The sequence below is a fragment of the Chenopodium album genome, chromosome 3 (genome assembly GCF_948465745.1).
Source record: "Chenopodium album chromosome 3, dcCheAlbu1.1, whole genome shotgun sequence".
Classification (NCBI taxonomy): domain Eukaryota; kingdom Viridiplantae; phylum Streptophyta; class Magnoliopsida; order Caryophyllales; family Amaranthaceae; genus Chenopodium; species Chenopodium album.
The window spans coordinates 5,736,003-5,749,038 of record NC_137836.1 but is presented as its reverse complement, the minus strand read 5'-3'; the positions used below and the strand labels follow the sequence as shown (position 1 = coordinate 5,749,038).

General features: G+C 34.4%; 1 protein-coding gene and 1 pseudogene across 2 annotated transcripts; one reads left to right on the top strand and one right to left on the bottom strand.

The window, feature by feature from the left end:
• Nucleotides 1–3,020: 3,020 nt before the first annotated feature.
• LOC145611051 (protein ABSCISIC ACID-INSENSITIVE 5-like) lies at nt 3,021–9,317 on the top strand. The gene is made up of 5 exons (XM_081666287.1): nt 3,021–3,133; nt 6,853–8,116; nt 8,299–8,370; nt 8,487–8,516; nt 8,976–9,317. The coding sequence occupies exons 2-5, from the start codon at nt 6,968–6,970 to the stop codon at nt 9,072–9,074; spliced, it is 1,350 nt and encodes a 449-aa protein (XP_081522413.1). The 5' UTR covers nt 3,021–3,133; nt 6,853–6,967; the 3' UTR covers nt 9,075–9,317.
• A 454-nt stretch (nt 9,318–9,771) lies between these two features.
• On the bottom strand, nt 9,772–12,709 carry LOC145611044 (F-box/LRR-repeat protein At1g67190 pseudogene; annotated as a pseudogene). The gene is made up of 2 exons (XR_014106319.1): nt 12,600–12,709; nt 9,772–11,350 (listed from the first exon to the last, which is right to left on the bottom strand). The product of XR_014106319.1 is annotated as an F-box/LRR-repeat protein At1g67190 pseudogene (transcript).
• Between the last annotated feature and the right edge of the window lie 327 nt (nt 12,710–13,036).

Sequence of the window (13,036 nt, the reverse complement as noted above, 5' to 3'; positions counted from 1 at the left end):
GGTCTTCGTCAGGGCGATCAAACAACTTTTGGCTGATTAGCTAATTTCTAGGAATTACATGAGGTAATTAATTTCCCATACATTACAAATTTCTATGGAAAATGACTTCCTGTTGCAACCAAACATTGCCTAAGTCTTTGGTGCCAATGTACCACCACAATAAGGGTGTTTATGAGACAAGACAACTTGTGGGCTAGTAGGGCTCGAGTTTAACTCGAAATGTTATTGAGTCGAGTCGAATAGCTCAATACTGGACTCAAAAGATCGTGAGAAACTCAAATTCCTGTATGCAGTATTATATTTAATAAAAAAAATTGATATATTTTTTTTTTTTACTAACTAACAAAAATACAACATATATGTACTTCTATCATCATTTGTATATTTCTCAAAAGTACAGATATAAAGAGAACGAAGAGATGTTACATTAAACAGGGGTTTCTACTAAGACGAATCAAATATCAAGCTACTCGCGCTCGACTCGGTCAAAATTCGGTCAAAAGTCAACTCGATATGTTAACGAGTCGAGTCGAGCTACCTCAAACTCGAGCTCGACTCGCATCCTAAGCACCCTTAACTACAAATATAGACATATAATGTAGTACCACACTAACACTTTAGTTGTATAATTTAACCATCCAAAGGCACTACTTTAAATATTGCATGCTTGTATTAAATGTATCGATCGATCTCATAATTAGAGAATATATTGTTGTTAAAAAGTAGTGTAGTTTAATTGGAATTGTTACTTTGACAAGTCAAACTATAAGTGAATCTGCCTAACCATAAGTCCATAAGAAACACCATAACATGCCTAACTTGTTACGAAAATAAATTAATGTAACATGAATTTGGATTGTTCATGTTAATTTTTACACGAAGTAGTATATTCTAGTTAGGAGGTCGGAGGAAAAGGAGGCGAAGCTAAAGTTGCTTACATATGAAGAGAAAATTGATGAATTATGGACCAGAGATTCAAACCTTGACCTATAAGATAGAAAAATAGAGGCAGCTTTTATGTTTGGTGGACTTCTAAACGTGTGCAAGAAACAAAATTACTTAATTTTCTTTTACTTTGAGCAAAGAATTTATTTAATCCGTCAAAGTTTTAATTCAAATTGATAGGTTGATTGTTATCCATTAAAATTAATTGTATCATCTACAAATCTATAATAAATCTCTTAATGTATGCATGTAAAGCTTGGTAAGAATGAAATTCACCGTAAGTAATGGTTTGACTTTGATATACACCTTTCAAAATAAATCGAGGATTAGGCGGTTAGGCCTCATGAGGGTAGGTAGTAGTTTTAGGTACATATAAAAAAAATAGCTGAGCTGAACTGACTGAGCTGAACTGAACAGAACTGAATATTTTATAAGAGAAGGAAATTAGGAGTTATCTGAACTAAACTGAACTGAGCTGAACTGAACTAAACTGAATTGAATTCCAACGTATGAGAACAAACCCTAATCCTTTTGTTTTAAAGTTTAATAGGATTGGATTAATGGTATTTGATTTGGGGCTTTTTTTTTTTTTTTTTTTTTCGGGATAACCTTTACTTTTTCATTCTATTCATTTCTAAATGTTCTTACTATTTATCACAGGTCAAATTCGTAATATCTATACTTTATTAGTATTTAAAAACACAAACCATCATCCCCATCATGCCACATGTAATTAAAATTTATTTTTCACCAATGCCACATGTCACCTCCCTTCATTAATTAATCCCCTTTCTTATTATTTTAAAAAAGAACTAGCTTTAATTCAATACATGTGAATGTTCCCTTCAAAACTTCAAAAAAAAAAAAAAAAAATACATATATGAATGTTATTTTATTCATTTTTCCCCAACTTAATATCTCTACAATTACATTCAATAATTATCACCCCTTCTTCTCCTTTATAAACTATTCATTTTCCAATTAAAACATATTATAAAACAAAAGTTACTATTGTACCCCTTATAAACATCCCATGCATTGCACGGGTCAGAAGGCTAGTTCTTTATAAATTTACCTCATAACAAGAAACTTTTATGATTTCACGCTCATTTAACCCACCGCAACTTATCCGCTTGTATGATTTGAATATATGACTTAACTTAGTTTCATTGTTGGACAATTAATACACTTTATCGATCTCCGATTATAGCATGCCCTGAAAATTCGTGTGTGTAAATATATCATGCTTGATTCTCTGTTTTTCTTTTGAGATGGAAGGTTTTTTTTTTCTTCTTCATATGGTAGCTTTTTTAGGTGGTCCTTTTTTTTTTTTTTTTTTTTTTTTTTTTTTTTTTGATAAACAAAATTAAGAGGGGTATTTGAGAAAGTGAAATTTATCACCCAAAATCCTTTCACTTTATATATAGGATCATCATTACTAATAGTAACTGTCAAAAATATTAAAAAAAACGAATGCAGTACCATTCCTGAATTCCTATAATTGGAAGAAAGTCTCTAACCACTTGAGCTAATATCTCACTCCCGCATGAAGTATCAATATAAAAACGTGTTACTCCGTGATTGAATTATAAGATTTATAACCCATATACTGTATATAAATCTCAATCGAAGCCCGATATTTTTATACTAAGTTCGAATCGAATTATCGCATCGGGTCACATTGCAAATTCTTGCAACAATAAAAATGAGTAAGACACGCGTCAAACGAGGGATACACGCATGAATCCACCTGTTGCACACGTGCTAACACCTCCATCAAATCTAACAATCTCACTTTCCTTATGAAATTTTATAAAATCCAATTCAATATATATTCATAGTACTCAAAATTTTTAAAAATGAAATAAAAAACTTTTATTTAAAAAAATAAATTATTTCAGTGGTCCCCAGATAAACCTTCTCTCAATACTACCGTCCTGTGTGACGGCCCAAAAAATTAATTGGGCCCCCTAAAAAGAAAAGGATACCCCACATTTTAAGGGCTACCCTTGTCTATTTCTCCTCCTTTACACCCCAATTTTTCCAGTACTCTTATTGATTTTACACACCCAAAAAAAAAAAAAAAAAAATCTCTTTCTCCACATTTTTTGATGGGTTTTCCAGCAGAAACTTGGATGTCTCAGATTTGAAGAAATTGGATTGAATTTCTACTATTTCATCAAATCAGGTTATTTGAGCTTTTTGTTTTTGCTTTTTGTCAATATAATTCATTGCTTCCTTGTCATTGATTATGATCTTGAATTGGTTCGGGATTAATTAATAGTCGCGTTGATAGTGTAATTTATACTCGTAATAAGACGACCGATATCGTAGCGTTTTTGAAAGGAAAGAGGGATATGAGAGAGCTGTGGATTTTACTACTGCATTTTTAAGTACCCCCATTAAAACATACATATACTTTTGGGAGTTTTGGACATAGTTTTAAGTTTTTACTACTAATTGCCATTTTTCTTGGTTTTAAATTGATCCACTTGTAAGTGTCTGAATCACAAACTCTCAGTATTGTGGTATTCTAAATTTATAAAACAAAAATAAAAATAAAAAAAATTATTATTGGATGTAAGTGTTAATAATAAAAATAATCATAATCAATGAAAGTGACAAAGAAAGTAGATTATTCATCCATCTGATGTGGTAGATATTTATATTTATTACATAAAGTTGGCACATTTCACTTTAACCGTGAAAAACTAATTGTTTAACATAATGGGTAGATTAATGGATTACCTACTAATAAGAGTATTAAACATATTCCTAGATTTCATGTTAAGCTTTTGATTGAGATGGTCCACCACCAACATGGTATTAGGAAACTGAAAAAACTGTTAAATATCGAATAGTTAGTCGGTTACATTAACTAATGATGTATTGTGCAACAAAACTGTTAAAAATCTAATAGATAGGCGATCCGGTTGTAACCTTAGCTGTGAGGGAACATATGTGCACCATTTCCGAATTGGGTAGTATCAACTATCAAGTATCCTTCTTTCCCTTTCATGACGCTATGTTGTTAGGCTTGTAGCACACCGCATACGTATTTCATTTTTTTATATAAAGAAAAAAAGATTATGCTTTTAAGTCCACTAAACAAATGCTAGTGGAAATATCTGATTATTTAATTTATCTTTATTAATCTTTATGATTATTTATGTATATCTTCTAGGAGAACTATCCAGTCCTAACTCCCAAGTCCTTGAAGTGAAGTGAAGTTTAGATAAAAAGTTTAGTGTTTATTAATTGGCAAAAATTGATTAAAAATATGTTTAGTGTTTCATTAAAAGAAAAAAAAAAGTTTAATTAAGAAAAATGCCTAAAAAGAGGTTGATCCTAGTCTTTGGGCTTACGCACTAATTATACCCGTTTTTGGTATCAGTGACGTTAGGTGGTCCAATTATAATTCCTAAAAGTGAGCTATTTTTTTCTTCTATTGTGAACGGCTGTCGAAGATATTTATTTTCTAACATGGTAAGGAGACCAATTTTTGGATCGGAACCACACACGAGTCAACAAGATCCTATTTCGTATCTCTGTTGATGTTCTTATATTTATTTGAAATAGTTTGATTAAACACGCTCCATAATGTTGTCAAGTAAATAGAGATAGAGGAAGTACTAAGTTAAATGGGGGTGAAGGAACGGAAGAGGAGAGGAGAGATTTCTACCTTTTAAGTGTATATACTACCTTCGTTAATTAATATGTGCAACAAAGAAATATTTTATGTCTCACAAATAATACCCATTTGTTGCACATAATAATAGTTAACGACAGGTAGTATATTAAAATTGTGGTCCAGTGTTATACTTTCTCGATCTCTTTTTAAAAGAACGAGTTAAAACATAAATAAAAGTTATACATCTCAATCATGACATAAAGTAATTGATCTAAGAATACTTAATTAATGTTATTATTAAGAGCAATATGAAAGCATCAATAATTTAACATACTAAATTTAGAAAGCGACATATATATCAATTCTACCTCGTGTGGGTAAGATGTGAGATTTACATTTTTACCAACCGATTCCCACTTAATTCTCAAGTTTGAATTTTGGTGGCCACATCATACCACTACTTTGAGGAAGATTGTATCGGTGTAGCCTTGTAAGCATGAGGGGGTTACGCTTATGGTTTCATGTGCCACTCAAAATAGATCTCAATTAATGATGTGCATATAATTAGATATATTTTTTTTATTTGAAGTTTTAAAATCCTGATTAATCTAACATAAATTTGAGTAATAAGTACATTATTGTGATTTTGTGCTATACATATATCAAGTTTTCAGTTCTTAGTATAGTATACAAGGGCTAAAAGTGAAAATTTTTAGCTAACTTAAACAGTAAGTACATCAATCAACACATAATTTTGTCATGTATTTTAAACTATTACCTAATAATAATTTCGGAAAATTAATTAAATACTTGTATGCTGTTCTTTCCCTACACTTTGGCGTGTGTATAAGCATCTTATAATTCAAAGCTGGCAAGTCTTCAATTTCTTTGTTGCTATCAAATTGTTTTTCAAACATGTAACCATCACAAAATTCACTAGGCAGATTGTGACGAAAAGTACTTGTTTAGCTTTATTTATTTATTTATTTTCCTAAATAAATTTCGATCGATTATACAACAATCAACATATTTTTTGTATGACTAACCTTTGTTCAAAACTTCCAAGATAATAACTGACAGAATTAAAAAAAAAAAATGAACATAATGGACAGTAGATAAGATAAGAAAGGGTGAGTAAAGGAATCAAGAATCATAGTACAAGCTGTACAACAAAGAAGGTTGTCTTTTACCAACAGAAACAGCATTTTGCCTTTGCTTTCATTGGCTTTGTTGAGAGGTTGCCTAAAATTTAAAAGGGCTTTTGCATCAAATTTGCAACCATAGTATGGTTACGTATCGCCATTTCACTTTCTTTGCTTCTTTTTAATACTGCTAGCTGTCTAGGACTCTAAGAGCATGCGAATGGTATTCCTATAATCCTTGGCTCGTCGCTATTCCTATGCCTTTTGAGAGGGCATTACCTCCCCTGATTCAACCCTTCTCGAGTGCAAATAATTGAACCTAGGATCCGTATGACCGTATCTCATGAGTTTTGAAATTAAACTATACGGTCATTTTTCTTCAACAATTAGTATTTCTTGGTATATTTTTCACAATTTTGAGTGTATTTAGGAACATTTTATCTTGAATTTGTACACTAGGAATAATAAGTGAGCTGATATTCACTCATTCTTATTTGTTAGTTGTTACTATTGTTTGTTGTAAGGCGTACTCAAAAAGAATGGAATTGAATCATACTCCCTTTGCTACATAGGTTTTCTTGTTTTGTTAATTGTTGCCAAGATAATCAAATATGAATTCGTTTCAGTGGAGATTTATTCCAAAAATGTGAAAAAAGTTTCTTGACAGTTCATTTTAGTAAAGAGGACAACTCAAAATTGACCATTGGAATTACTCTGACAATGTTATAATGACGAGAGGTTAAAAAATCAATTTACGATTTTATTATATTAAATGGTCAATTTGCACATATTATTCCTGTTAATTATTCCTTAATACAAAGTACAAATTTTGTGTGTATTGGTCCATTTCAATATGCAAAACCATTGCTGAAAATAAGGTTCTACCGTTTGTGAGTTAGGAAGCTAGGAAAACTTTAAGAAAAGAAAAAGGAAAAAATCAAAGTAAAAAATGACTAAAATATCAAACAGTTTTAGTACTTTTTTTTGTTCTTTTTTATTTGGAATTTGGGGTGTGGACAAAAAAGGGAAGAATTTATTTCTTGGTATCTCTTTTATTTCTTCCACTTTCTTTATCTATGATCTACCTCTAGTGTGATGGTTATGCTAACACTACTCTGCTTTGCTCTACTGCAGCTTCATACTCCAAAATACAGCTTCCTACAACAGATTTAAATCGAAGAGTTCAATCGGAGGTCCGAAAGGTTATCTATATTTGGAGGAACGAACAGCGGTGGCGGTGAATTTACAAATGGTAGCGGCTGAGTTGGAAATAATGGCACAAGCAGAGGTTAATTCACCAGCAATGACAGCAACCATAGATCCTCATCACAACCCCAAAAACAATCACACAGACCATAATCTTAACCATGGCAACGGCGGGACCAACAATAATAACAACAACTACGCGTTCCCAGCCTTGGGGCGCCAGTCTTCAATCTACTCTCTTACCTTGGATGAGTTTCAGCATACTCTTAGTGAGAACGGAAAGAATTTTGGGTCGATGAATATGGACGAGTTCCTAAACAGTATTTGGACTGCTGAGGAGAATCAAGCTCATCATGGCCACCATCATGAGCATCCTAATAATGTTCAGCTGCCTTCTGTTAGTGTTGCAGCTTCTTCGAGTAGTAAGGGGGCTATAGCTAAGCAGCCGAGCTTGGCGAGGCAAGGCTCCCTCACCCTCCCAGCACCACTGTGCAGGAAGACAGTTGATGAAGTTTGGACTGAGATTCAGAGGATCCAACAGCCTGAGGATGATGAACAACAGCAAAATGATCAGCAGCAACAACAGGTGGTGAATTCCAATGATCCTCAGCGCCAAGCGACGTTTGGAGAGATGACTCTAGAGGACTTCCTGATTAAAGCAGGTGTTGTTCGCGAACAATGTGGGCCCACGGCGCCAACACCATTGGCTGTAGCACCCGCTCCACCTCCAGCTCAGCACCCGCCTCACCACCAATTTGGCTTTAGTGCTCCCCAGATGGGTCCTACCTTCGTCACAAGGCCCATGATGGCTATGGCCCCAGGAGGGGCCTACCAACCTATGGCGCCAAGTGCAGGAGAGAGTTCCGGGTACACAGGGAATGGAAAGAGGACTAATGGGTATACAGCTCCAGTAGTGGGGCCCTCAGTGGCCTGTTATGGAGGTCGTATGAATAATGGAGGGGGCCCTGGTGGAGCTTTCGCACCTGGTGCACCAGTTAGCCCGGTTTCGCCGGAGGGTATGGGTGGACCAGGCCAGGTAGACAATCCTGGTGGCCAGTATGGAATGGACATGGCTGCGTTACGAGGGAGGAAGAGGATAATCGACGGCCCAGTGGAGAAGGTGGTGGAGAGGAGGCAGAGGAGGATGATCAAGAATAGAGAGTCTGCTGCCAGGTCTAGAGCCAGGAAACAGGTATATAACTTTGTCCATATAGTATGCTAAAAAATAGTATAGAACTCTTAATAATTACAGTGAGTAAATTATGTTGTAAAAGAAGAGCAATTCTAGAATGCAGTGACTTATTTTGAATCGATCGGTTTTGTCTTGCACTAGTTCCTTCAACTATATGGCTTACTGAATTGCATTCTCTACAGGCGTATACCGTAGAACTGGAAGCAGAATTAAATCAGTTAAGGGAGGAGAATGCACAATTAAAGCAGGCCCTGGTAATAATACTGGTTTCCTGTTGAATTCAATGTGTTTTTCTCTTCAAGTGCACATTATTACAAACAAAAAAAATTCCCAACTATAATTTGTCTCACAATTGTTGCTTTAATTACAGGATGAAATTGAGAGAGAAAGGAAACAGCAGGTAATCCTTTTCGCTTTGCCTTTAAGAAAAAAGTTTTTGACGGCCTCATGAGTTATGATTGTTGTTAAACCTGGAATGCTCACAGAAAGTAATGATTTTATAAATGAGAATCAACTTTAGTAAGCCATATTTAGAGCCATAGAGGTGGCAAGCATGTCTGTTCCAGTGTAGGCACAGTGTTTTGGGGCATATTTTGATGATTTACTGACCTGGTTTAATTTTGGCCTGGGTCATATTCGGTTTTCATTAAGTAGCTTATTATGATTCGTCAATGAATGATAGACCTACTAATTTTCAGGTCGGGTTGGGTCTTTTGTTCGAGCCATGAAATTTTGGATATTGTTTGAGATTGGTTCAAATAATTCAGATCATGTAATTGTAGGGGTCATTGTTCGGAGCAATCAAAAATTGATCTTTAGACAACAATTTCATCGTGTTTTATTTGCTTGTTGTTTGCAGTATCATGAGGAGCAGAATTTACAGGCAGTACTGAGCAGGGCACAGAGAGCTCAAGATAAGCTGAGAACAATGAGGAGGAGTCGGAGCTGCACCCTTTAGATTAGATTCAAAGAGGAAACTGAGTCCGGATATACAAGTAGTATTTAGTAGTAATTATGTAATCTGATCTTCAGAGATCAATAATGTAGTGTTGTTCTTTTAGGTTATATTATACACAAAGCAAAACAGCCTACCTTTCTCTTCTGTTGTCATCTTTAAAATGCTGTAAATATTTTCTGCTTTTTAGCAACTAGTTGCAGAATTTGTATATGGATTTCATCCTCTCCTTAATGTATTGCAAACTTAACAAAAGAATCTGTCAGATAGAAATTCAAGTCAAATTTTGAAACAAGTTGCTAATTCTCATTATGCGTTTTGTATATAGGTTTATATTGATCAGTCTAGTTCAATTTTGGTTGACACCAAATGCAAGTTGAATAACTTGGAATCACTTCACTAGCATTCACCAGGACCATTCGAGCTAATGTTAGCTCTGCTAGCACTTAGCAGGGGGGAACCAAAAAAAAACCACATGAATTGATTTAAACGAGCTTAGGCAACCGAGATGCAACTGCAAATGTTGCCTCAATTTCTCCTAATCCAGAGCATTGCCTTCCATTGTGTAAACTTAAAGTATCAATACACTAATCATAAACCATGATTGTTATCTAGGAGTGCTAATATTTTTATCAGCAGCTACTTTTTTCTCGTGAACAATATTAAAGGTAGCTTGTACCTTGTACTCTTGTACATGATTTTACAAGACCAAAAAAAAAAAAAAAAAAATATCACATCTTGGTCCATATTTGCAGGACTTCATACCCAACCACAAACAATGATCAACATTTAATTTTGTTTATAGCATTTGGGTTCCTAATATTGCTTATGAACATGCAATGTTACAGCAATTTCTATCTCTAGGAAGCCTTAATCCTGAGAGGATTGGCGGAAAGAGAGTGGCATATGTCCCTGACCAAGCCACATTTCTAATGAACTTGACCCAAAATTACAAAGGGATAGTTGTCATTCAAATTCAAATAATACCTCTACTTGTGAATGAATCCTCATAAGCCGGACAATGGATGAGGTGAAGCGAGCAAGAGCATTGCACTCGTCATGTGTTTTGGCCCCTGACACAGCCCCATAGATAATCAACTTCTTGAGGTTAGGGCATCTTTCTAGAAGTCCAGACAACCATTCTATGAAGAGATCATTGATGACCGTCCACCCCAATTCCAACACAGCTACATTCTCCAAACAAGATGATCCTGGCAAACCATATTGAAGCACAGAGTCTCTTTCATAGCTTAAAGAGAGATGCTTCAGTCGAGGAAAGCAAACAGAAGCAGCCTCCAAATCCACAACTTCATCTTCATCATCAAACACTCCGCCCCAGAGTCTAAGATATCTCAATCTCGGTGACTTTGAGATTATATGATAAAACTTTGGCCACATAATTGTGAAGTTGCTTGCATCAACAACTTCGAGATTTTCAGTATTCTCACCAATATCAAAATGCAAAACACTAACATCGTCAATCCTAAGAATCCTCAACCCACCTTTCCCTACAAGCAAAAACATTTCAAGGGTACAATCCTTCAAATGCAGTTTCTCAATATGATCACCCTCTAATATAACCTTGTCCATGCTTATAGCGTCCATATAGACATCTTTCAACGAAGTACTACAGAGCTCCAACGTTGTATGATTATCAGATATGGCAATATCAGGATTAATAAGCTTTAACACCTCAAGCTTAGGACAAATATTGAGCAGCAAACTCAAGTCCAGTGCTGAGATGCTAACACTAGTCAATAACAAAGACCTCAATTGAGGAAACCTCTGATAACTAGGCTCGACACCTATGATCGAGTTATGAGCTAATGCCAAAACCTCTAGCTTATGCCGTCCACATTTTTCTAAAATGTTCACACTAGGAATTGTCCTCACATTATAGTATAGCTCGCGCAAAGAGTCTCGTGTATATAACAGCCAAGCAACCACAGGCGCAGCTGAGAACTCGTCGACATCATCCATAAGGATCGAAAGACGTTGAAGCCCTCTTGTTTGGAATATAGTTTGAGTGATCAAAATTTCCAATCTATATTGTGGGAAATCATGGTACAAAGGCCAATCACTCGAATCGAACAAGAGAGAATGAAGGTGATTCCTCCAAGCCTCACGCCATTTTCGGCATGAAGTAGATGCAATCACCACATCTCTAGCAGCCCCAAGTTGGGACAATATGTTACCAATAACTTCAACTGGGAGATTATCCATACATACACAAAAACAACCCAAAAGTCCCACCTCAATACAATCTGTCTCCGTGCAACCTAAATCAAAACCCGAAAAAACCCAACAGCTTTAAAATCTAGTGTAGGATTTGTGAGAATCAGGGTTTCAAATTTGCCCAGGGGCGGATCTAGGGGGGGTTCAAGGGGGTTCATTGAACCCACAGATTTTTCGGAAAAAAATTATAAGTTTTAATTTTTTTTTTTAAAAAAAAGAAAAGAAAAAAAGGGTTAAAACTAATTTATGTGAGATAAATAACCAAATGTTAAAGCCTGGCACATTGGTAAGGGAGTGATTGTTAAAGCATTGAACCTCCTCCTTAGGTTTTGGGTTCGATTCCTGTTGCCCTCATTTTATGTTTTTATTATTTTTTTTTTTTTTTATATTTTTTTCCGAGTCCTTCCGTTCTTTGTGAGTTTGTGACACCTCTTATTCCTCTACTCCTCTTAATTCTTAAATCTTTATTTAATGGTTAATCTCATTTTATGTTTTTATTTTTTTTTTTTGTAATTTTTTTTCGAGTTCTTCCGTTCTTCGTGAGTTTGTGAGACCTCTTATTCCTCTACTCCTCTTAATTCTTAAATCTTTATATAATGGTTGATTTTATTGAAATTAGTGATAATTAGTTTATTACATACTGATTTTTTTAATTGGTTTTGATATATTGTTGAATACTTGAATTGTTGACAAATTGAATTGTAGAAACTTAGAATTTAAAATTTTTACTTGGTCTTTTAATTGATAATTAGAAGAAGTTTACATTGTTAAATTTGTGTTTATTGGGGGCTTGAGATATTTTATTTTTATGTGTAATATTGATTTTTTTGCAATAGAAATATAGATTTATAGAAGTAGCTAGTAATGTATTAGCACGCTTTCAAACTATGAAAACTCGAAGAATGCTTTTGTAGGTTTTTTTTTTTTTTCGTAAAATCCATCCATTTGTAATTAAAAAAAAATGAACTTATGTATTGAATATTTAGTTAATATAAGATCATCATTTTTTTAAAAATTCCGAACCCACAGTTCGCAATTCCTGGATACGCCACTGAATTTGCCCCATCAAAAAGCAAAAAAATTGAAAATTTAAGATACCCAGAAAGAAAAATTGATAAAATCACTTAAAGGGTGTAACTAAAAGAAGAAATTACTGAGAATTATGGTACAATTTAGCAATTTTAGAAGCAATTGAATCAAATTGTTCCCCAACTGAAGCTTAATAAATATAAAAAATTCAAAATTACTAGTATAAAAGGAAACTTTTGAGATGAAATTTGAAAGAGAACTTACCGTTAGATGTAGATGTCAAACCAGTGAAGTATAGTGCATATCAATCAATTCAACTATTCAGTAGTTTGTGCTGCGGCTACAAAATGGAGCAGTGCCGCATTGGCGTGCTCTTCCTATTTTTCCACCTTTAATTTGAAGATGGTCGTCAAAAGTGAAATACTTGTTAGTAAAAACAAGTTTCGCCTTGTTTGACAAATAGCTGTCGGCTGGTTTACTTAGCTTGTTTGACCAGCTGGAATGTTTGGCTGTTTATAATGACTTTTGAAATTGGCTGTTTTAAGCTGGTTGTTTATAAAAGTTTTGGTAAATTAATTGTTGGTTGTTGGCTGTTTATTAGATAATTTGTGGGCCAACAAGCCAAAAGCCAACAAAAAAGCTACTCAAGGCAGCTTTTTTATTTTGGCTTAAAAGCCAATTTTTTTGCTGACTAAAAAGCC